Genomic DNA, 25,755 nt, shown 5'->3' with positions numbered 1-25,755 from the left:
TTGAGTACAAACTGCAAAGGGATCTTCCCAGGCAGTACTTTGAAATATTAAAATCGTACATCTCAGACCGATCAGGTACGATCAAGAATACTCGGAATTGAAGAAAATAGAAGCCGGTGTACCACAAGGATGTGTCCTAGGTCCTACCCTGTATTTACTATACACAAGGGATATTGCAGTTGGTAATCACACCATAGTGGCTACTTTTGTAGATGATACCGCAATTTTGGTACCCTACAAATGTGTCTCTAAGGCAGCAGTAAAACTACAAAATGCCGTCGACACAGTGAGAGCTTGGACCGAAAAATGGCGTATCAAAGTCAATGAAACAAAATCTTTAAAACTTTACAAATAAAAAATAAACAATATTCTAATATTCATTAATAATCAAGCTGTACCTTACGCCAATACGGCCAAATACCTTGGAATGACTTTGGATGCAAAGCTTGAGTGGAAAGAGCACATCAAAAAGAAAAGAGAAGAACTAAACTTGAAATATAGAAAAATGTACTGGTTGCTTGGTAATAACTCTTATTTATCAATCCAAAACAAAATAATGCTGTATAGTCAAGTACTAAAGCCTGTTTGGACCTATGGAATGCAATTATGGGGCTGTACAAAGAAAATAAATACCAAAATCATTCAAAAATTCCAAAACAAAGTCCTTTGTGGAATAGCTAATGAGCCTAGGTACATAAGAAATACCGTTCCACATCGTGACTTACAAATAGAAAATGGTTACAGAAGTTGTTAAAAAATACTCTGTATCGCACAACCAGAGACTGCAGAGTCATACTAGTTCCGAAATGGAGTCCGTCTTAAATATATTAAACCATGTTTGGAGAATAAGAAGAACCAAGCCTCATGAGCTTATGGTCTAAAAAAACATGGGAAAGTATTAAGAGCTTAAACTTTCCCCAAAGTGATTGTACAAACTAAAGAAAGAAAAACCTGTAGTCGATCCTTCAAGATTGGTCTTAATGGTTTTAGTGGCTAAGAGTCCCACACTACTTGGTGTCGAATACTGCCAAGTGTATTTTGATTGTTGAAAGATATCGTTGAGACAAGTTCGGTTTAAAAATAAAAATAAAATATTCCATACTCAATAAAGAAAGGCCAAAATGTTGTAATTTACCTGAAAATTAAATTGTGTTAAAACGTATGTTAAAGCTATAACTGACCCTACATTTTTATTAAAAACTCACTTGATTTTCAAAAATAAACAAGTTTTAAAACGAGATATTGTAATTATCAAATTAGAAATTTACCTAAGCAAAATATTGAATTTAAACGTGGAACACCAAACCTGTTCGATTTATTTTGTTGATTTATTGGCAATTAAATTCTGAGAAAAATTAGTTTTTACTTAACTAAAAAGCAACATCAACATCGTCTTCTAACAACGTCTAATATTATATTTGTTTAACTGACTCATTAGATTTACTCAAGAAACTATTTCTTTTTTTTTAACGAGTATTATTTCCAATTAAGTTGTAATCATTTGTTTGTTTTACACTAATTTTCAATAATCTTTTTTTTTAACTAAAAATTTAAAACTTAAAATAAAACATAAAAATAAAAATAATAAAATAAAAATAAATAATAAAAATAATGAAAAAACAGAAAACGAGGAAATGAAAAGTGTGTCATACCAGGTGTAGGGGGTGTGCTACCTCGTGATGGCTCCGCACCTGGTACTCCTGAGCCACCTAAGTTCCCACTAGAGGAACCTTTTGTCGCGTACAGTCTTGAAGATCTAGCCGCCGATGTCTGCTGTTCAAAATTATAATTAATAACTTTTAAAATTCGAGTATTTGTAATATCACGATTACTAACCTGCATTCGAATATGTTCTAGCTTAACGGGGCTGGGTATAAATCCCACATCACAGCCTTCTTTGACCAATCTGCCAATCCACCAGTTATTGTCATATTTTTCCTTGATGTGAAGAAATTCCCTAACATCGAATGACACCGCACTCCCTTGGACGGGCGAGTCGTCGTCTTGCGTGCCATCGTATGAAACGTTTGTTCGCACAGCGAACGCAACGGGTTTACTCTAAAAATGTGAAAGAAAAATATTATTATTTTATAATTTTAGTTTAACATAATTTTTGTGTGTTAGGAATAATGACTTCAACTCGGAATAAGAGATATTAATTAGTTTAAAGCTTTCTTTTAATTTTCTAAACATTGTGTAAAAAGTCTCATAAAGTTTTGTTTTCGCGTTGTAAGTTAAAGAAGACCGTTTTTTCACGATTAAATCCTATTTTATAGGCCCAATGGTATTAACAAATTGTACGAGTATAACGTCAATTGGGTTTCCGTCCCTGATGAAATTATGCTTATTCCTTATAACGTTATAGTCCTGTTTGAACTAGGACCTCACCCAACAAACTTCTCCATCTAGCTCGGTCCCTAGCTAGATTTCTCCAGTTTCGTGCTCCAAGTTGGGTGAGGTCACTTTCCACTCGTGCGCGCCACATGATTCGCGGTCTTCCTTTACTGCGCTGTCCTGAAGGTGTGGTTTCGAAGACTTTCCGGGCTTGAGCATTGGTTCCCATGCGCTCTACCAGACCCAGTCATCTCAGTCGTTGGACTTTTACCCTTCTGGCCGTCTACGCCGCTGCACAACTCGTCGTTTCATCTTCTCCTAACCAGTCCTCTTCGATGCATACGGGACGTAGATCACACGAAGAACTTTTTTCTCGAACCGACCCAAGGTACTTTCATCCGCTTTTGTCATAGTCCATGCTTCTGCACCGTATAGCAGGACGGGGACGATAAGGGTCTTATATAAAATAAAACTACACGTTTTTAACTTTAAATAAGTTTATTTTTCTACTACTAGAAAATTACACAATTAAAACACTTCGATATGAAATGGTCAGCTTACAAGAATCGACTAGCCTAAAAGCTATGTGACTGTACCAAACATCGCTTGTTCTTTTTGATTTCAATCAAAGACTTGATAAGAGCTCTCTCTTGTTCAGTTAACGGTTTATGCCGTTTTTTTCATTTACCAAATTTGCATTTATGGAATTGAAATCAAAGCTGTTTCTTTGAGTGAAATCATTGAGAACAAATAGAAATAATGATTGGGGTGACCAGATGTCATAACTTTTCCCCTTCTTAAATGAAGACGTCCTCGTCTTTATGTTCAAATAATTATTGTACACTTATAAACAAATATTATAATGATAAAGACATTGGTTTTTAAAGATATTTTTCAAAAATTTGGTTTATAAATTTTAATATTTTGATTAAAAAAAAATTAGTAGATACTTCTTGTTCTTAATAATTGCGATTAGAAACAAATTTAAAGTTGAGAGAAAACAAAACAAATAGAATTTTCGCCTTAATATTTTAATCAAAAATGTTTTTCACTAAACAAAAATTGTCATCATCTGTGAATCTATCAGATTTATCTAATAAAAAAAAAATTAATTAGAGCAAGGATCTAAACATTTTAGCTCTTTCATGATAAGCTAAATTTTAACTTTGAACAAAACGTTTGATGAACACCTATTAACGAACATCTATCTCAAATTTTCCTTGTGAACCAATTTGCCGTCGATTAGAACCTTTGTTCCCAGATCCTTTTGAACTATTTTTTTAATAAACAGTTTGCGAAACTTATTTCCAACTCGCTTATTTGTTCTAACGAAAACTTCGTCACCGGGATGATAAGTCAAAGTAAATCTTTTTTTGTTATGATAAACGAGATCTTTCCGTTGAGTTTCAGATATTCTTTCTTTAATTTCTTGTTGTAAATGAGGAGAAATAGAGTGAATTACATCAATCGGTCGATAGCTAGTTACTGAGTGAATCGTCCTATTGTACTTGACCGTGGCAAGTAAAAGGAGTTCAGAAGTATCGGTTATATCCTTTTCTAACTTTATACACCTTGCTATCTCAGATAAAGTGTTATGGAACCTTTCTACCTGTCCATTTGTAACACTGTGAAAAGGTGGTGTATTATACATGGTTATTCCAAAGTGATCTCTTAACAGTGATGTAATACTTTCAGAAGTGAATGCTTTCTCGTTGTCACAAACAATTGTTTTTGTATCCTTAAACAAATTTAATAATTCTAGGATAGGTTCTTTTACATCAATTATTGCCCGTGATTTAATTCGTTTTATCACAGCAAATTTGGAAAACTTATCTACACATGTCAAGAAATGAGATCCCGCTGTTGAGTAAATATCGATGTGAATAATTTCACCTGAATAGGTCGGTACAGGAGTTTTCCCTATTTTCGGTTTTGGTGGGTGTCGCTGGTACTTTGCCTCCTTACATATCGCACAACTAGATACAATTTCCTTTAGTCTTTTACGAATGTTTGGAAAATAATAGTCGGTTAAAATCTGGCACTCGTTTTCACGAGCAGATCTGTGCGCTCGATTATGTTCAGTCGAAAGAATTTCCGCCTGATCATTTGGGTTGAAAATGTCATTAACCATTTTCTTGGTGTGTACAAATTTTACAGACGGAAACATGGATATAAGTTTGTCTTGAATTTGACCGAGTGTAGGCAAGTCACAATGGATGGCATTGACACAATTGGGGTTTATAACTTCTTTCAACAAATTAATTAGATTTTCCATATTGTTAAAAGTGATGGAATGCCTCAATTGAGTTTTAAAAATAATTTTTGTCGTTTTAAGTGCTTCCGGGCCTTTACTTACAATTAGCTGGTTGCGAAAACAGTTCAAAGGGTTTTTGACACAACGTATTGTTTCAGTAAAAGAGACTTCACTATGAACTGTTGATGCATTGGAGTTTCCTGGCTCTTGAAGTGTGTTTAAATACTGCCTGGACAACGCGTCCGCAACGAAATTTTCTTTGCCTGGCTTGTAATGAAACACTGGTGAAAATTCTTCTACAAATGCCCGCCACCTCTTGAGTTTTGTGTTTGGATTTTTGTCCGATATAGCGAAAGTCAACGGCTGGTGGTCTGTGTAGATGTTAAGCCGATTGACTCCGTACAAGTAGTGTCGCAATTTTTGCAACGACCAAACAATGGCTAATAGTTCTCGCTCGTTGGTAGCAAAACTTTCTTCCGTAGAGGAGAGAGTTCTAGAGATCATAGTGATTGGCCTACCATCCTGGGATAGGACAGCTCCAATCGCAAAGGACGAGGCATCAGTAGTCAAATCAAAAGCTTTGTTGAAGTCGGGATATAAAAGCAAAACGTCTTCTGAGGCCAATATTTGTTTAACTTTTTCAAAGGCCTCAAGTGCTTCCGCGTCCAACTCAACCTTTTTATTTTTTGACTGATTTTTACTAATATTGCCATTCTCACCCCGTAAATACCTTGTAAGAGGCTTTGTGATTTGGGCATAGTCACGTATGAACCTTCTGTAATACCCAGACAGTCCAAGAAAAGACCGCAAACTGCGAAGGGTTTTAGGAGTTTCGTAGCCGACAATATCTTTTACCTTATCAGGACAAGTTTTAATGCCTTTGCTTGATACTACGAAGCCTAAAAATTCTACTTCCTTTTTGAAAAATCTCGACTTTTCTGGTGCAACTCGCATGTTGGCCTTGTAAAGCAATTGTAAAATGGTTTCTATGTCTCGAAAGTGCTGCTCTTTTGTTTCTGAAAAAATTATAACGTCGTCTATGTACACGTGACAACATTTCCCAATCTCTTTTCTCAAAACATCATCTATTGCTCTTTGGAAAATGCTGGGTGCATTTTTGAGTCCAAATGGAAGCCGACAAAATTCATACTTTCCGTTATTTATAGAGAAAGCTGTTTTTTCTCGATCACGCTCACAAAGATTTATCTGATGAAATCCCGATTTCAGGTCAATGGTGGTAAAAAAAGAAGCCTTCCCAAGATTCGCTAGAATAGTTGAAGTGTTGGGAATAGGATACTTATCGCTAACGGTCTTTGAATTCAGTTTCCGAAAATCGAGTACCAGCCGCATTTTCCGTTTCCCACTTTCGTCATTCCCTTTTTTGTCAACAACCCACACGGGATTGTTGTATGGAGATCGCGAAGGTCTTATGATACCGTTCTCTAACAAGTTTAAAATTTCTTTATTTACAAACTCGGATGCTGACATGGGATACGGATAGGATTTGGAATAAATAGGGTAATTATCGGTGGTTCGGATAGTAGCAACAATACTGGTATTAAATGGTAGAGACTCATTGGCGTCCGCAAAAACTTTGGAATTTCGAGTTAATAATTGGGAAAGTTCATTTTCATCCATAGGAGTATCTCTGTCTTGTGTACTATTTACGTCTCTACAGTAGAGGTACAATAATTTTTCTTCTCCCCCATTATAAAACAAAATTCCCTTAGAAACGTTCAGTTTTGCTTTTATTTCGTTAAGAAAATCAAATCCTATAATGCCATCGAATGTTTCTAGCGTGGGAAGCACAAAAAAAGTTGCATTCCTATTAAAAATATTCACAATACACTTCGACGTAACATGGCTCGTCCCATGAATAGATTTTACAGCGAAAGGTTTATTTATAGGTACGATACCTTTCAGTGAGCTGAAATTTCGAATGTAGTTTTTTGATGCACCTGTGTCTACTAAGAGCTTTACTTCTCTACCTGCCAGGGTGCGACCTACATAGGGCAGGAGAGATTTTCCTCTAAAAAATTAATTTCATCGAATGACTCTTGATTGCAACACACCTTGTCATTACCTGTCTGTTCATCTTCATTTTCCGACAACCCGTTTCCGTAATGGTAATCAAAGAGATCATTATCATCATCATACTGTGGCTCTGAATCATAATCGTATGCATAAGCTCGGCTTTCTGCACTGGTTGTAGGCCGACACTTGTTTTGGTGAATGTGATTAACTCTTTGAAACTTTGGTTGTGTTTGTCTGTCAGAATCGCGATGTCTCTTTAGTTGGAAACATTTAGAATTTCGGTTTGGTAGTTGTTGAGATCGTGCTTGATTATTGTTAGAAATTCGGCCCTGGGATGAAGCTTGATTTTGTAATGAAGGTGTTGATATATTGCTTGGATTTTTATAGTGGGAAATAGTCGGATCTACTTCCATTTGAGTTGGTTTCGATTGCAAGTGGCTAGAGGAAGAAGGCTTATAATGAGGAGAATTAAACGAACTATAGTTGTTGGCATTGCTGTATTGTCGTGGTGGGAGGTTAATTGAGCGTTCATTTCTGCTAGAGAAAGAGCTCGCGAACACATATCGCGCCTGATTTGACTCTAACTCTTGTGCTAGGGCGAGAGCTCCTGGCATATCAGTAGGCTGTGATGAAAATAAAATGTCGCACATTGGCTTTCTTAACCCCGAAATAAAAATTCTTAACGCATCTTGGCGATATTTCTGGCTAAGTGAATCAATTAAGCTTGTATTTCCTTGGTGAACCATTATGGTTTTGTTAATAATTAATGTCAATTTCTTTTCTACTTCGTCATAAAATTCTATTATTGATAATCTTCCCTGGCGTAAGGTTGACATTTCTTGCTCTATCAAATATACCGGTCTCTTGTCCGCATATGTAAAATCTAATCGGGACATAATTGCTTTAAAATTTAATACAGTATTAAAAGAAGACAAGACTTGATCCGCAGATCCAACGACCTTATTCCTTATAATAGCAACTGCCTGGTAGTGCTTCGAACTTCCCTCAAACCCTTCAAACAATTTATAAGCTGCAAAAGCAGCTTGACGCCATGAAATGTATCTCACCTGTTCCCCTTTGAATTCAGGTAAAGACTTTACGAGGTCTAACGACTCATCACAAGTTTTTCCTGCCTCAATCCCTACTGGTTGATAAACTTCTACGGCTCTTGGTGTTTCTAGCTGCCTAAGTCTCACTGTCAGTTCATCAATTGTATTGTTAAAAGTCTGTCTCGTTTGCTCTGTCGCAGCTTGGACAGCAGCACTTATGATGGCATTCATTTGTTCAGTATTCATTTTGGCACAATTTTTAGAATTCAGATATTCAATAATGTAAACAAAAAAATATTTAGCAATTTGTTATATTATAAGTTATAACTATAGTAAAATTAAAGAAAGGTGGCAAACGAAATTTCAAACCAAAAATGTATTCTTAAACTAAATTATAGGCTAATTTTTAAATATTATGTTAGTTACAAAATAGATAATTTTTATTTTTTTAAATTACAAGTAAATAATTTATAATTATTTTAATTAGTTGTTTAAGTCAATGTATTAATGCTGCTACGCTCTTCTCTTTTTATCTTCTTACGATTGTTTGCTGCACATCAAATTCTCTTCAGGCTTTCGCTGGTAAATTTTGTACGATTCTTTTACTTGTCCAAATTTATGAATCACTCAAAGTTCAGGGTTTTTTTTTTTTAATTTTGTTTTTTGTTTTTGTTTTTTTATATTTTATTTATAGATTTACAAGCACAAATATATGGCTTCTTCATAAAAAAGAACTCAAATCATTTATTCTTTAATAATATTTGTTTCACTTTTTATAATTTATAATTCATTTTTTTTTTTCAGTTTCAGTTTTTTCTTCAGCTTTTGCAATTTTTTATTCACTACAGTTTTGATTCACGTTTCTCAATTTATGCTTTTTTTATTGATTTTATGCAATTTTGCAATTTATTCAATGCAGTTTCGGTTCACGTTTAAGAACTTTAATTTGAAACTAGTCTTTTGGTAGGTTTATTAAGTGTATATATTTTTTACTTTAGTGTTCTGGCAGAGTGGGTTTCGGTTGAAAACTGGCCGACTTTATTGCTTAAATTGATCTTTCAAGATGTTTAGCAACGCGACACTTAAAGTTGGGCGCCAAATAAAACTACACGTTTTTAACTTTAAATAAGTTTATTTTTCTACTACTAGAAAATTACACAATTAAAACACTTCGATATGAAATGGTCAGCTTACAAGAATCGACTAGCCTAAAAGCTATGTGACTGTACCAAACATCGCTTGTTCTTTTTGATTTCAATCAAAGACTTGATAAGAGCTCTCTCTTGTTCAGTTAACGGTTTATGCCGTTTTTTTCATTTACCAAATTTGCATTTATGGAATTGAAATCAAAGCTGTTTCTTTGAGTGAAATCATTGAGAACAAATAGAAATAATGATTGGGGTGACCAGATGTCATAACTTATAGCAACACTTTGGTCCCTCGAGGGAGGACTTTACCACTCAATTGCTTTCTTAGCCCAAAGAAACAGCGGTAAGCAAGAGTTATTCTGCGTTTGATTTGAGCTCTGATGTTGTTTTCTGAGTTTACAGCGGAGCCTAAATAGACGATGTGCTTTACTACGACAAAGTTACGTCTGTCGATGGTGACGTTTTGACCAAAACGTCGGTGTTGTATGTGCTTTCTAGACGACAGCATGTACTTTGTTTCGCCCTCATTAACCGTAAAACCCATTTTTGCCGCCTCTGCCTCAATACTCACAAAAGCCCCATTGACATCACGCTGAGTTCTTCCGATGATGTCAATGTCATCAGCATATGCCAGTAATTGGATAGACTTTTGAAAGATAGTTCCCCTAGTGTTGACGTGTGAGCTCTGCACTATTCTTTCAAGCACGATGTTAAAAAAATCCCATGACAGCGCATCACCTTGTCTAAAACCTTTTTTGACATCAAAAGGTTCTGTTAAGTTGTTTCCAACCTTTATGGAGCAGCGTGAATTCTCCATGGTCATCCTGCACAAACGGACGAGTTTGGCAGGGATGCCAAAACTAGACATGGCTCTATACAGCTCGTCCCTGTAGATGCTGTCATATGCGGCCTTAAAATCGATGAAAAGATGGTGGGTGTCGATTTGGTGCTCTTGAGTATTTTCCAGGATCTGCCGTAATGTGAATATTTGATCAACTAAGGACTTTCCTGGTCTAAAATCACACTGATAAGGACCTATCAGGTTGTTGACGATGGGCTTTAGACGTTCACATGAGAAGATTTTATAGGCGATCTTAAGTAGACTGATTCGTCTATAGTTGGTGCAGTTTAGAGGGTCTCCTTTTTTCAGGATCGGGTAAAAAATACTGAGGTTCCATTCATCGGGAATTCTTTCTTCCGACCATATCTTACAGATAAGTTGGTGCATGCTCTTAACCATCTTATCTCAAGGTACTTTAAAGAGCTCGGCATTTAAACCATCCGCTCCAGCGGCTTTATTAGACTTCAGCTTAGATATGGCAAACTTTACTTCGTCTAAGTCGGGAGGACGGGATTGTTGGCTTTCGTCGCCTATGTTGAATGGATCATCAGCCTGTCCGACAGCGGAATTCGGTTCGTCGTCGCCGTTATACTGTCTGCAGAAGTGGTCCTTTCATACCCTCAGCATTGACTGCGGTTCCACTATGATGTTTCATCTTTCGTCTCTGCAGCTTTCGGTTCTAGGTTTATGTACCTGTGAATTTCGTTTCACCTGCTCATAAAACCTTCGAACTTCATTCCTACTTTTAAACCTCTCAACATCTTCGACTACACGCTTCTCATGCCCTCTCTTTTTCCTTCTGAGAAGTCGGTGTTCCTCTCGCCTCTTCTGCTCATAGAGCTCATGAGCAGCTCTCGTCCTTTTATGCGGCGCATCTTTGCGTGCCTGTTGTTTGGCTGCATTTTCCTGCCGACATTCCTCATCAAACCAGGGGTTCCTTGTTGGTGGTTTCTTGAAACCCAGCACATCAGAGGCGGCTTCTCTGATTTGATCAGTAATCACATATGTAAATACATTTCCTTGCAATCATATTTTTGAAAACGAAAGTTTTCGAAAAAATCTCAACCTGCCTGGTTTAATAAAAGACTATGCAAGAATAGAGCTTTATTAAAATTAAAAAGAGCTTAAATGTTCTTTTATAATCAAAGATTTCAATTCACCGTTTCAAAACGGTTTTTATTCTGGAATATCGACAGCAACTTATCTAAAAATTCGCTAGTTTTCAATCTGGTTTTCAATTTAAACTTTCTGCTCTAAAGCTTTCAATAAAGTCCAACACGACATCTTAATAGCTAAATTATCAGCATAAGGTTTTCATTCGAGTATTTTGTTATAGTTGAAATCTTATTTGTTAGATCGAACCCAATACTTCACTATAAATTCGACGTTATCACTTCCTGTATCTGTGACCTCTGGTGTTCCCCAAGGGAGCCACCTTGGACCTTTACTTTTTCTTCTTTTTTTAAATGATAATCTTTATGTCATTAATTCTTCTCTTTGTCTTATGTTTGCTGACGACATTAATGGCTGAAGCTTCAGCTTCGGCTTCGCCTGACGTTTCCGAGTTCGGCCATAGGAATTCAATGCGTGCTATCACAGCAGTGAAGCTTTGTCCTCACGTTTCGTTTGACAATAGTAAGGAAAAGAACGTAGTGTAACGTGACTCCAAACGAAAGCTCTGGTTTAAATTTGCTGAACATTTGCTTTGTTTGACAACTTAACAGCTATACAAAAGTCAACAAACAAAATACATTTGGATTTCTAGGAATAACCATTGTTTATTAGAAAAAGTTAAAAGGTAAGTCATTGAAACATACATAGAATAACTATAGATTTTTTTCTTAAATATGTTTTATTTTTGTAGAACAGAAAATGAGTTTCCAACAAAACTCCTCATAAATTGAAGTACTCCGAAGATTGAGCTCCCGGAACCACAAACATCTCTCAGTCTGCGGTTCTTCTTGCTATTGACAGAAGTGCCATTTTAGAAATTTCATACTAGAAATGTCATTCAAAGCAACCTAGAAGCAGGCCCATCGTAACGCGGACGGAGCAGAAGCTTAAACGTGTTTGTGTTTCAGCCATAAATTGCTGAAAGGTATTAAATAGCTATCTGATGGAATTCTTCTTCAAAACAATTTAGATAGTGTAGTCAGCTGGTTTAATATTTTTTTTAAAACGTAAATGGTTCAATAGTTATCTTATCTAAACTGTGTCTCTAATCAAAAAACATAATGGTATGTGCATGATTCCGAACGCCAGTAATGGTCTTGGGTGCTTAAAAATAAATGTCTGAAGCTAATTACAAAAATTTGGTATGGAAGGCTTCAGATGAATTACTTAAAATGATGTTTTGTAATGGGAAGGACAAATGTGGTTGAACTTCATTTTTGAGCATCCTACTCTATTCCTGGGGTTCTGAATCAAAGTTATCTTAACTATTCTTCTTTTTGAAAATAAAAAGATAATAATATGTTGACTCGATGCTCTATTTTTAAGTGAAAGGTTAGAAAACTGTCATTTTAAAGAAAAAATATACCAACAATTTAATTTGTGTTGAGCCTTTTATTTTATTTGCTCTTGTATCTCTTAAATGGTTAAGCGTTTGAAAAAATGATTTATCAAATTTTATGCTTGATAATTTTGGACCTATAGATCCGGAGATGATCACGAAGAACCTTTTTTTTACTTTTGGCGCTCCATAACTAATCGACTTTTAACGCAATGATAAGAACTAAATTCCAGCTTAAATACTATCTCCCATTCCTAAGTTGAGTCCTTTTTCAAATAGTTTCACTGTGCTTTGCATGTACATAATGTACCTATATATAATTCAAGATTCTTATGAGAACAAAAATGTTACCTACCCTTGCTTTATCCAGCTGGCTTAAGGCCTGTCGTTCCTTTTCTCGCCGAAGCGATTCCTTTTCCTCGTCTAGCGACAGATCGGATGACGGTTGTGAGTAATTTGAATCGGCAGAACCCTGGAAACAAAAAAAAAATCAATTGAAAAATTTTAATTTAAGAACAAAGTAATTGAAAAAAGAAACATTCTTTTGATATTCAATAAATAATTTTAGTTTGTCAAATGTAAGTAATTAATTAATGTCAAAAACAAACCAAAATGGCTGCGTTTAATCTCAGGCGGATAGGCTATTTGGATACCTTTTTGTAAGTGTTTTATATATAAAATAACAACTGATCTAAAACAGCTGAGTTGTCAAAAAAGGAATCCAAAGGTATCCAAGAATTTCTGGGGTATGTAGGTATCTGACAGAACAGCTGATTCAACACATGGTTGAATTTGAAGAAACTTGAAAATTGATTTCAGCTTTTTGTATTTGTTGGTAAACAAAAAGATACAAAATTTTAGTTGAAGTTGTTTTTGAGGATGTTCTGTATAGACGATGAAGAAGCTATTTGCCTCCGAATTTTAGAAGGTCATTTAATTATAATCTATTTTTTTTTAACTTCAAAATTGACTTATTTTGTTCTCGTTTTGTAGATGACCAATCAGTTGAATTATCCTTTTCACTTTGGAGCTTAAATGTTTCTCTGCTTTTTTTGAACAACTGAAAGTTGTTTTTATTTTTTGACAACTATCTCAATATAGCTATCCAACTCGTTCAACAAGGTATGTATAAATCCATCTATCCAAGATATCCTATTCAACACGAGATTGAACGCGGCCAATGTATGTACCTAATTGAAAAGTTTCATCATACATTAAACTTCAAATTGAATTGACAGATACTTCCTGTGATCATGATTTCATATTTTCGTTCTTTACATACTACGAAGACATCCATTTATTAATTAGTTAATGGTATTTTGGACTATAGTTTAAAACTGAAGCATTGAATATTTTTTATACAATATTTTGGTTTAAAGTTTCTTACACCGATTCCCAAACCTGAAAAGACTATGAAACTTCCTACTAGATATAGGCCAATAAGTTTACTTGGGTATTTTTTTGTAAAGGTGTGTTGAACTTTGAAATTGATTAAAACAAAAGATGATTTTTCTTTTTAAATTGACACGAAATTAATTTAAAAGAACGTAGCTTAATCCATAAGCATAATTTTCTATGACGTTTTAAAACATTTTTGGCCGTATATCGGCAATAACGCGGTAAATCCGTCAATCCTACTTTAAATCGCACGATCTTGGAGGCCAATTGACAGGTCTGTAACGTGAAAGTTTGTATTTGTCAAACGGTTCCTTCAATAAATGTCACATGTTGCGTCATCTTGTTGAAACCATGGCTATTAAATTGATGAAAGAAATAAGTCAGTAATTATTGGTCTAAAGCTGTTATTGCCTGTAACTTTCTGACTCAAATGGCTTTGAAAGAAGTACGGACCACACATCGAACAGTAAGTTTTTGTGGATGTAACGGGGTTTAAATACATATATAAAGCATCTTACACATGAGCTACGAACTGCAAACTGTGGATGTTCGCATATTTTGACTTCTCTTACACGTGAGCTTTATTTCTATTCGCAGACAGCGACGAATTGTTAACTTATAATTACCCTTTTCAACAAACAAAACAAGAGTGGTATAATTTTGAGGTTAAGTTGAGCACGAAGAATTTATTTGTTGCAGTGTGGATAGTATGTGGAACGCGAATAGAGTTTGACAGTTCGTAGCAACCACACTGCAGTTCGTTACTACCAACTTGTTTTTTACAAAATTGGAGTCATTTGAGCCTTCATGCATTTTTTATAATCACCAGAAGTCTTTACCTACACTCTTTTGAGATCTTTGCATTCACTTGAAGTCTTTGCATTCTTCTATGAAATTTCACTACACAATTTTGAAATTTTGATTTTAATTTCTTAGTCTCTGATATCGAAATTTGTTGTGCGAGGTGTATGGGACCCTTTTAAATATTTTATGTAGTAAAATGTCACTAAAGAATGCAAACACTTCAAATGTATTCAAGGACTTTAAGTAAATGTATTCTACTCCATATCTAAGAGTACGTGAAAGAGATCATATAAAATGATCTGATAAGAAAAATATTAGTTTTTCGATTCATTTTCAGAAACTATCTCCATTTATATTAATATCAAGGTATACATATAAATTTATTTAATAAGTTTTCTTAAAAATATATAACCTGATACCTCAACGTGTATCAAAACTATAATTGAATAAAAAACCATCGATTAAATCATTTCTACTTATTTAACCAAGACCTTGAACCACTTTATAATACTCACTGAGTCCTTAAAAACAGTTTGCACTTTCTTACTCCTTTCATTGGATAATATGGGTATTCCCAAAATAAATTCACATTAGAAAAGAAGACGAACTTAACAGTAACACGCCTGTGCAAAAATTAAAATATTCTAAATTTATCCCTTATTCTACTCTGCGGGAATGTTGGCTCTTTAACAATAGACTAACCATTTTGCATTCCTGATTTGCCTTATATTTACAGCTTTTTTATTTATGAAGGTTCTATCAGCAAATCAATCAACTGAATGCACTTCTAACGAAGCAAATTATTTTGATTTTTTCCATGCAAGAGACCAAACACTATAGCAAACTTAATTTATCTCAGTAAAACCATTACTTTGACAATGAACAAGCCTTAATTTAAATTATGGTTTATGGTTAATATACTCACCTCAATTTGGGGTGGTACATGTGTACTCGTATATTAAAGCAATATTACTAAAATATTGACAATTTAATTCACAATTTTTCACTTTTGTTTTTCTATCGCTATAGGAATAATTTACTTAGGCCCATTTACTGATGTTCCACATAAACCATTTCTAGTACATAGAGCTTTTCACCAAACTCAAACGTAAATGCAAAAGTCTTTAAGTGGACCATAGTTTATTATTTACGAACAGCTGCAGATACAATTTTTAAGAATTTTTGAATATGCGTCGGTTTTAGTTTCAAAATGTTGGTTTTGCTTGACAATAACGTTAAAGTTGGAATTCTTTCCCAAATTAAACTTAAAAAAAATAATTTTACAAAAGAAATAACAATTTTGGTTTCAGGAAAAATCAAACGTTTTTTGGAATATTCATCAAACAGATGCAACATATTAATTTTCAAATAAATATTTTAATAAAATTTGGCGTGTTCATAAATAATTCCATTGCTCATGTCAATCAATTCTTGGTTACTTTGCGATTCTTTGCAGCTGAAAGTCATTTTCTGATCATAGCTAACTTTGAAGATATGCATGTCTTGACAGTTCCAAGCATAATTTGATCATTGTTTGCATTTCTCATAAGTAACCAATTAAAAAAATAAATAAAAGTCTAACAACTTTAGACTCCTCTTCAGCCATGACATAATTGCGTTTCAGCGTTGTGTTCGATGACATTTTTAATTTGGGTGATACGGTTTTGGGGAAAAAACCTAACCCTAAAATAGTAACACACAGAGCTTAAATAAAATATGGATCACAGAACTCAGAACACAGAACCAAGTGTTTTTTTTCTAGCTTTTTTTTGTATGATATGATTATTGTTTTTAGTAAACTTTAATTTTGAGTCTATTCATAAAAACTGGATTCTCGATTCAAACGTGACGAATTAAATACAAAGTCATTATGTCACATTTGTCAATATTTAAAATCAAACGATTTTTATGCATAATCCACGTAATTCATTTAGGTCTTTTTGTAGCTCTTAACAATTATTGATGGAGTTAGTGATTCAAAAAATTTTGAAAGGCTTTAGGCAAAAAATATACTACTTCCTTAACCTTACTTGACTTTTCGAAGACATTTGACTGCGTGATCTTCTCGTCTTCTTTATGACAAGCTGACTACTTATTTTTACTTCTCTAGCACAACTTAAAACCTTATTCATTCATATTTGACTAATTGTATGGAAACAATATCTTGCAATGGTAAACTGTTTTTTCGTTTTCTCCTGTTCCGACTAGTGTTCCTCAAGGATCAATCCTTGGGCCTTTACTGTTTTCGTAGTTCATTAATGATCTGACTTTTGCTTTGTCCTTTTGGCAACATTATTAAAGATGCAACAGCTAAAATGAAAAGTGATCTACAGTCTATATTTGATTGATCGACCAGCATCGGGCTTATAGGTTTTTCACACCAAGTCCAAAACCCGGTTATCACGAAATTATCGGTTTTGGCCGAAAACCTACATCGAAAACTGAAGTTTTTCCTTACATTTTTTGGTTAACCACAAGATTTCATAAACCACAAGTTTTATATAAAACCTCTCGAAAATTAAAATTCAAAGTTGAACTAAACAAACAAACCTTTCGAAACATTCAGCGCTCAAATTAATGTAAACAAAATAGCTGCTGTCAAAACAAGTTTTTCATTTTGAAATAAATTTGTTCGTGGTAAGTAATATTGTTTATAAAATTCCTTACAAAATAGGAATTATTGCTTTTTTTTATTTACAGAAAATTGAAGAGAAAAAAAGGAAACTTTTGAGGAGCTGCGTGGCAACAAAAAACGTCAAGAAATAAAGCCCGGTGACTATTTGCGACACTTGCGGTTCTTTTATGATTCTCCAGAGTTTCAAACGCTCTTTGTTAAACGAGGAACAGGATTTCAATATGGCTACTGGCGTGATGACCCCATGGACGAGGAAGACTTGCTCATAGTTCGTAATAAAGTTTCAAAGGGATGCGTCTTCGCACGCGTAAACACAAATATGTTCGACACTTTCGCTTACTACCAAGAGAAAGACTTTCCGGTAAGTACGTTCAATCACAAGGGTTTGGGAGAATAAGTATGAAAGAAAATCTCTGGGGGCTAAGTAGCAGCGGGCTAGGACAATTTGCGCCAAAACATAAAACAATGTGGTAATCGTTGTTCCAGTGAATAAAACCACAACAGTGGCTATTGCCCCTTGATGGACAGAGATGCCAACATCAAGAAGATCTTCAATCCTTTGGACAAGCCAGGTGAGTCCTTAAAGGAAGAAACCAAAGAGATGGTCATGGAGAAATTACAGCCCATCATAACAGCTTCGGAACTAGGAATTAACCTTTTCTGTTCCGGCCATAAGGACCTACATGAAATCGTTCAGAATCTTCTGAACCCCGCCTATAAGTTGCTTGAACGGCCACAATATATGGGGATTCTGAAGGGACATTTGGCCAGCAGAAGCAATAGTAATAAGCTCAGTACTTTGGATTGAATTTGTTTTGAAATAACAAGAAAATGTTTAAAATAAAATTAATTTTTATTGTAACAGTTTTGTTTGTTGTTGAATCTAAGATATATTTTCTAGACAATTAGCTTCTCCTAAGTTAATTTTTCGGACCGTTTGAAGTAAACAAAGAGAATAGCTGCAGCAAAGCAAGCTTGTAGTTCCTGCTGGTTCGTGTCGTGACCCCATTCCACCCGTCCCCAGAACTTCAGCTGAAACTCTTCCTCGAGACGAGCCTTGTCTGCGCTGATATGCTGCTCTTTCACGGCACAGGAAATGATTACCGACTTAAGGGTGTCGACGGTAAAGACAAATCCTTAGGAGAATGTTTGCACTTCAAAAATTTTCAAAAAATTGACTCCCGAGATAATACATACCATAAAGAATATCTTCACTGTGTGAAAGGAAGTGCTTGGATATTTTCATTTTATCCGCATTTGAGACAGTGGGTGGTGATATACTGGGAGTTTTTTGTATTTTTGAATCGAAACGTTTGTTAAACCACTCAATGACAGGATCCCATTCGTTCTTTCGGAGCTCGTATAGATCTTTGTCTTCCTGAAAACCAGCTTCATAAGGCTAAATTTGTTTATCAATACGAAATTTGACAACCGGTGTTAAACAAATTTAAATGTCAAATGAAAACGTGTAAATGTTCGATGTATACGATTTTCGGGTTTTCGAAAACTTTTTGTCAAAAACCCGGTTTTTTGTTTGGTGTGAAAAGGCTATTAAACTTAATTCCTAATCCTAACTAAGGCTCTTTCAATATCGAATAAAAACTTAAACCTTAAAACTTCCCTTCCGTAATATTAAATAATTACATAATTGATTATGTTACACAAGTCAAAAAAATAGCATTGATCTTCAACAATAGACTAATTTGGGATACCGACGTCGATTCCGTTTTGTCAAAGATTTATGATTCACCCAGAGGACTATCTATTATGTATTAGGTCAATTCTCACACTTATATTAAATTAAAGTTGATTAAGTACTCGCTATGCCTATAATTACGTATGGGTGCGAGCTGTTCACAAACTTTGAATCTGATTAGGCTTAGAAGTAAAAGGTAGCATTTCATAATTAGATTTGATAGATTTGACCATGTCTCATTTCAGGCTCGTCTACTTTTAAGCTGTAACTTGGAAGCTTTCTTCAACCATTGGTGCTTTATCTTTATTTTAATTTGATTGTTAAAGAAACTCCAAGTTATCTATCTTATAGACTTAATTATTGTTTCTCAAGTTGTTTTAAAATCTTCAACGTGTTATCCACGCTGGAGAAATAGGTAATGACAATGTGTTCTGTTTTGTTCTCCAAGAGTATTCTTTCTTCATAGAAGAAGCGAGGAAATCGAACATCGAACAAACCGTTGCGTTGCAGCGACTTCGAGTCGATGAACAACAGTGCTAAATTTCGTTTAAGACTTTGAAGAAACATAAATATTTAATACCCAATATAGATTAAATTAGATTAGATTAATTCTTTATAATACAAAAAATGGTTCACAAATTTCGTTTCTTAAGAATAAGAGCATGGCTTTTCTGCTTTCTGCCTGATGTGACATTTCAGTACAATTTTGAATAGGAAGTAATTTGAAGTAGTACTCGTTGTACTACTACTTTAGTGAGTTAGACTGTCATGCGAGAGGTCTTGGGTTCAATCCCTGCCTGTGCCACCTAAGGTTGTATTCATGAGTACTGCCTCTTGCGAGGAATTGACAAATTCTCCAAGCGTAATTCTTTTCATGAATACTGCTTTCTCAAATTAGCCGTTCGGATTCAGCATATAAACTCTCCATCCCTGCAATTACTCGCACACAGGAATGGTTGAGAGTTGTAAGTCACCTGTAGTGTAGTCAGCTGTAGTAAATTTGATTTTTTACAGATTTAAATATCAAAACTGTGAATATAATAATAATAAATAATAATTTTATAAAGTACACCATCTTAGTCCTCCGTTTAATATTTCGTAAAGTCTGCTTGGAGAAATGTAGCTCTCATCAAAATAGAGTCGGCGGATTTCCTGCAATATTGGGAAAATGGCAATGGTTTATGTTTTTATTTTCTCTTCTATTGCAAAGCCAACAGATTTGGAGTAAATCTGCTCGATGAGGCATAAAGTTTAAGTTAAGAACTTCAACACGTGCTCTAAATATGTAGCTTATAGTTTTAACCAAGTATTCATTACGAAAATTGTTAATTCCTTCATTCATTCAATTTAGTGATTGATATTCTTATAAGTTCTCCTAGACAATGTAGAATTCGCTTTGGATAGATGTTGGTTATAAGTCTTTTCGTCTTTTTTCGCAGTAACATCCGCAAACATACGCCGCCATTCATCAACATTTGAATCCAATAATGATAGATGAGATGCATGATATTGAGCTAGTTCATTCCAGTCCTTAAATGGAGATGCGATAGTTTGCAAAAGTCTTGTCGTGATAGACTTGTGAAGATTTTTCTTCCCATAACCCTTATCAAATAATCATAGTTGGCTTTTAGATTTCTTATGTACAGAGGCATTATACCAGATTCCACATAGATAGCATAGTTAGTCGTTAAGTTAGGTAGTCTGAATAATCGTTTGAAGAAATATCGCTGCACCGATTCAAACGTCTCGAGATTTATAAAGTCAAAAACCTGAGCACCATAGCACATACAAGTGTTGACCGTTGCATGAAAAACAAGGTATTTTGACGCAAGATCGATATCTTGGTTTGCACAGAACCTAGTCCACATCATACTCAAGGCTAGTTTTGCTTGATTACTTTTTTGTTTGGCATGTTTTGAAAAATTGAGATTGTGTGTAATCCAAATACCCAGTTACTTAATTTCTTGAACAACGTCGATGTTTACTTTATTGAGAGACCATTTTTCGTCGGGTTGTCTTCTCCTTTGACGTGCTTCAAACATCATCACCGTTGTCTTTCTTTTATTGATGACTAACCCCCATTTCTTGCAAAATGCATTCATCGTGTTAATTTTTAATTGCAGAGCGTAAGGGTTTTCGGCGAGTATTACTCGCATATAACAGAACTTTAATTTGTATATCAGCAAACGATATCCTTCCTGGGAGTATATCACAAATGCCGTCAACAAACAAAGCAAAAAGTAATGGGCTCAAAATACAGCCCTGTGGAACACCTGCAGTTGTTTTAAACCATTCTGAGAAGTCCGTTCCATCCCATACAGATGCACTAGATGAAGCAAGAAATTTAGAGTACATGATCAAAAATTTTCAAGAGATTCCTATCGTTGAAAGCTTGTACAGCAAAGCCTGTCTGTTAACTTTAGCAAATGCTGCCTTGAAATCTACGAAGTAAACGTATAGTTTTTTTCTTTTTATCTATGGATTTTCTAGCAATACTTGTCAAAGCAAATATTTGATCCATGGTTAAGAAGTCTGACCGAAAACTAGCTTGGAACGTACTTAAAAGGTTTTTTATTTCGATCCATTTGGAAAGCCTTTCATATAGAATCGAAGTAAGAATCTTCCTCAAAGTGCTTAAAATAGAAAATCCTCTGTAGTTTTCCGGTAGGGTGGCATTACCGCTCTTGTGAATTGCAAAAATAACTGCTTTGTTTAGGTTGTGTGGCACAACCTAATCGCTGTATAATCTGTTGAATTGAACATTTTATCAACTACAACGTTGGGTAAAGCATAAGAAAAAGTATGGTGATTAACCTCAGCTGAAAAATGAGTCTAGCTGCTAGCGTTTCTGCTCCAAGAGTGTTCACCATATTTAGATTACGACCACCCAGAATGTTTTTGAATTTTTGGATTCCGATAGCTTTTTAGCTAGATGTTTAAAGTACTCTCTTCTTTCATATGCACACAGTGCTTTGTATTCCTTGTTGATCCGAAGGTAGATATTTTTGAAAAACAATGCATCTGTAGATCTAAAAAGCTTCAGATACACAAAAGATAATTTGCGGAGGCTCTTACAATCGTTATCGTACCATTTATTTCGTGGAATCAATGAAGTGGTGTTATTGCTATGAGTAGATAGAGCTGATTTTTTAATTACATTTATTATTTTGTGGTTTAATTGGTCAATTTCGGATGTTGATGGAGAAACAGCGTTTTAAATGATACCGCCTTTAAGTCGACGAACAATGGTTCTAAAGTTGGTTTTAGAGTTTGACGAAACCTAAATGTTTAATACCCTACATTGGAAACAGCGTTTTGAATGATACCGACTTCGAGTCGATAAACAACGGTGCTAAAGTTGATTTTAGGCTTTCACGTAAACCTAATTATTTGATATACAATCGTTTATGGAAGCAGCATTTTAAATGATGCCGAACATAAACAACTGCCACGTAAATCAAAAAAAAATTACTGGCCAAAACCTTTTCTTCATTAAAAATCACCTTTTCTAAAGTAAAGTTTTAGATTTTCTTTCAACAAATACTATGAAATAAAAATAAAACATATCTTTGTTTGATGTCAACATTGCACCTTCAAAATGCCTAAAATCCTAAACAAAATAAAGGTCATATCGTATATAACAAGTTTTGTATATAATTACATTATTCCTTAACCACAATTTCACATTATCATTTTTCATCAAAATATAAATTCAAAATTAATTTTAAAATATGTACGAGTATAACATAAAATGTTTTTACATGAATCATTTCATTTGTTGAACTAACAAAAATGAACTTTACTCAAGCTTCATGGCTTTTAATAAAATTAAAAAAAAGCATAGTTGTAGGTATTTTGAAAAAGTGAATGGAACGCTATAATGGATAATGAATAATGTTTTGCTTGGACTTATGCCAATAATTGCAAACAATTATTTTGCAAAAAAAGAAAATAAAAAAAATTCTTTTAGGTTGTCGCCGAATGGTATCATTTTGAAGCCAAAAATAGAAAGATCTAAACTAATGCTTTTGGGCCGGAATGTAAAATGAAATTCAATTTGCTTTGCTTCAAGACCAAAGGTGAAACATTTGGGGAAGGTCTGTGCCTATTATAAATTGATCATTGGGTTTATTATTAATTTTATTCTTATAAGAAGAATCTTATCCGATAAAAGAAACAGATTTGGTAGAGTTAAAGCATTTTAGATTTTCAAAAATAAATTTAACAGTCTACATAATGAAAGCTTTTTAAAAGAAATACGTTTTGGATTTGAAATTAAAAAAAATAGCACGTGTTTTCTTTCTTTGTGCCGATTTTCAATGTTTAGCTAGACATGTACTCATAGTTAAAGATCTTTGTTTTTCCTTTTATATTAAAACCAAATTATTTAAAAATAAGATAGAAGTTGATAGATCAATCAAATAGGCGGCTACATGCTATACAAAACAGATTCAATTCAGATTTAGATTTTTAAACTTGTTTTATTAACCCTACCCTAGCTATACAGGCATTGCAGGCGCTCAAGCCAAAAGCCTCACCAAGAAGTTGTAAGAGTTGGAATTGTCGAAAAGCTGAGTTCTTGCGTAGGGTTAGGTTCTTAAAACAATAAGGCAGAATTTCGCAAAGCAAAAATACAGTGCGTTTCAGAATTAAAACTCATTTTTCCATTTAAGATTAAACATCCAATGAAATTGACAAATACTCGAAATATAAGATTTACAAGTGAAATCGTTTGTAGTCTTTGATTGTTCGATAGTACCACAATTTCTTGCTTGATTTGTCTGTCAAAGACTTCCCTTATGTTTGAACTGAGCTACGTTGTTTGGTCGATTTGATGTGGTTCATATTTATAAACCACATCACAATGCTCCCTATTAACATCCAGTTCAGTATTAAGACTTTTTTTTTGCAAAATATGCTGTCTGGTGTCGAAAAAGGTTAAAATTTGGCTCTAAATGAAGAGAATGTGAGCATCAGTGCAATTTCGAGGAGAGCTAGCAGAAGGTGGTCGGGTTATTGCTATTTTATTTAAAAATTCAGAATGTTATGGTACTGTGACACAATCAGGAAGAAAAAAAAAGTCAATGACGAGGAGCGAATAATCGGTCGCGCCCCGTCAGAATTAAACGGTAAGTTGCTCCAAATTAGCAGCGCTGATTCAGACATAAGTGTCAAAAACAACGGTTTGGAGAGCTATTCAGCGAAATCCAAACTTGTGTCGGTCTAAAATAAATCGGACACCACGTCTTTTAGATCGTCACAGGGTCGCTATGCTGGACTTCGCCAAGAATAATATGGAAACTAATTGGACATCTGTATATTTGAATTAAAAGTTGTTATTGAACCTTTATTAACGTGTTTTTTTTTTCATTTACCTAAATATGCTGTTTAAAAGTTATTTTTTCTGATGAGAAAAATTTGAATTTACATAGTCCTGATGGTGCGCGCTCTTATTGACGTGAATTACGGAAGGAAACGAAATATTTCCATAGACGAAATTTTCGTGGCGGCTCGGTGATGGTATGGGGTGCTTTCTCATCCAAGGGGTGTCTAGAAATGCAATTCACTTCATCGAAAATGAATATTAGAGATTATATCAAGTTCTTCGACGTAGTTTGGTTGGTACCTTTTTTGGCAGATAATCATGAGAGATATTGGATTTTTTAGCAGGATTATGCCAGAATCCATACCAGTATCTCTGCAATTTATTGGTTATAAATACTATTGATGTAATGAATTGGTTACTTTTATTAATTTTTTTTATAGAAAAATTCAAGTGATATTTTTTTTTAAACAGTCTCCTTCAAAAACAACAAAAAAGTTAAGGGGATGATTTTCGAATAAAGTATTTAGAGAACTATGAGAGATATTGACTTCAATTTTTTTATCTCACACACAATATTACTTTTAATATTTTGTTAAAGTTTTAAAAAAATCTTGTTGCATCCCAGCATAAAAATGAAAAATTTGTATATAAAAAAATTAACTTAAATAAAACCGGTCTAAGCATTTTCCAACAAAAAATTGAAAAAATGAAGATTTTTGTTTGGCAATGAAATGGCTTTTGTATTTTAAAAAAAAACTCAGTTTACAGATAATTTTTAAAACTAGAGCAAGCGAAGGGTGTTTATTTGGGTATAATAAAGGTATAGAGTCTTCACACCATCTACAATTTATAATCTATAATGAAACTACCATTTTACGAGGTATATGTCAAGGTGAAACTGTCAATTTAGTTCCATACTACCTAAACTGCCACCATTGGAGCAGAGATTTCAACATTTTGAAAAATTCGTTTGAAGAATTTGAGCTGAGTAATTTAATATTGATGGGGGATCTTAATGTCAGAACAGGATTGAGGGGTTCAGTAGATATTGGGGCAGTACCACAGCAGTCAGGCACTGATTCTAGAAGTTCAAAAGATTCTACAACTGACAGAAACTGCAATGCATTTCTTGAGTTTCTGGAAGATATTGGTGCGTTTATTCTTAATGGGAGAAGCTTAGTTGATACAAGTGGAGAATTCACATTCGTATCTAGTAGAGGATCATCAGTCATTGAAATTTGTTGTTCATCTTACAATTCGGTAGGAATAATTGAAGATTTTTCTGTAGGCTGTAAGACATATTCTGACTACATGTCCTTAATTCTAAAATTAAAGTGATCTGAAGACGTCTGTAGTAATTCAACAATGCAGTTACTTCCAAGGCTGAATGGGTAGAAAGAAAACATCCAGATTACATTAAGAAGCTAAACGAAGCTATACCTTGGTACGTTGTGCGTGAATATCACATTGGTATATGATATACCTACAGTGTCACATTGCTAGAAAAGAATCCTTGAAAGCACTGAGAGTAATTAAGAAATATAACCTGGAAGGTAGTAGAAAAAATTATGCCGCAGCAAACAAAAAATGTAAGGTTCTCTGTAAGTCCAAACAGTATGAATATTTACAGAACATCTCTCGACAACTTGCAATTGTGAATTCGGCAAAAGAATGGTCAATAATGTTCCCTCTATACAAAAACGGTGATGCCAGTTTTGCTTCCA

General features: G+C 34.3%; 1 protein-coding gene across 20 annotated transcripts in view; it reads right to left on the bottom strand.

Annotated features, from left to right (window-relative positions):
- LOC129952571 (voltage-dependent L-type calcium channel subunit beta-1) overlaps window positions 1–25,755 on the bottom strand; it is a 76,389-nt gene that overhangs the window by 26,889 nt on the left and 23,745 nt on the right. For 7 of the 20 annotated variants that reach the window (XR_008782335.1, XR_008782337.1, XR_008782334.1 and 4 more), the window contains 3 exons: window positions 12,528–12,644; window positions 1,837–2,058; window positions 1,653–1,773 (listed from right to left, as the gene is read on the bottom strand). Coding sequence is in view for 14 of the 20 variants with exons in the window: in XM_056065218.1 (XP_055921193.1) it covers window positions 1,653–1,773; window positions 1,837–2,058; window positions 12,528–12,644 (460 nt within the window). In the remaining 6 variants the exon portion in view is untranslated. The remainder of the gene's footprint in view (window positions 1–1,652; window positions 1,774–1,836; window positions 2,059–12,527; window positions 12,645–25,755) is intronic. The other 13 variants (XR_008782339.1, XR_008782338.1, XM_056065211.1 and 10 more) reach the window with 5 other exon arrangements.

This window comes from Eupeodes corollae, chromosome 3 (assembly GCF_945859685.1).
Source record: "Eupeodes corollae chromosome 3, idEupCoro1.1, whole genome shotgun sequence".
Lineage (NCBI taxonomy): Eukaryota > Metazoa > Arthropoda > Insecta > Diptera > Syrphidae > Eupeodes > Eupeodes corollae.
The sequence above is the reverse complement of the archived record's forward strand: the minus strand, read 5'-3'. Positions and strand labels throughout refer to the sequence as shown.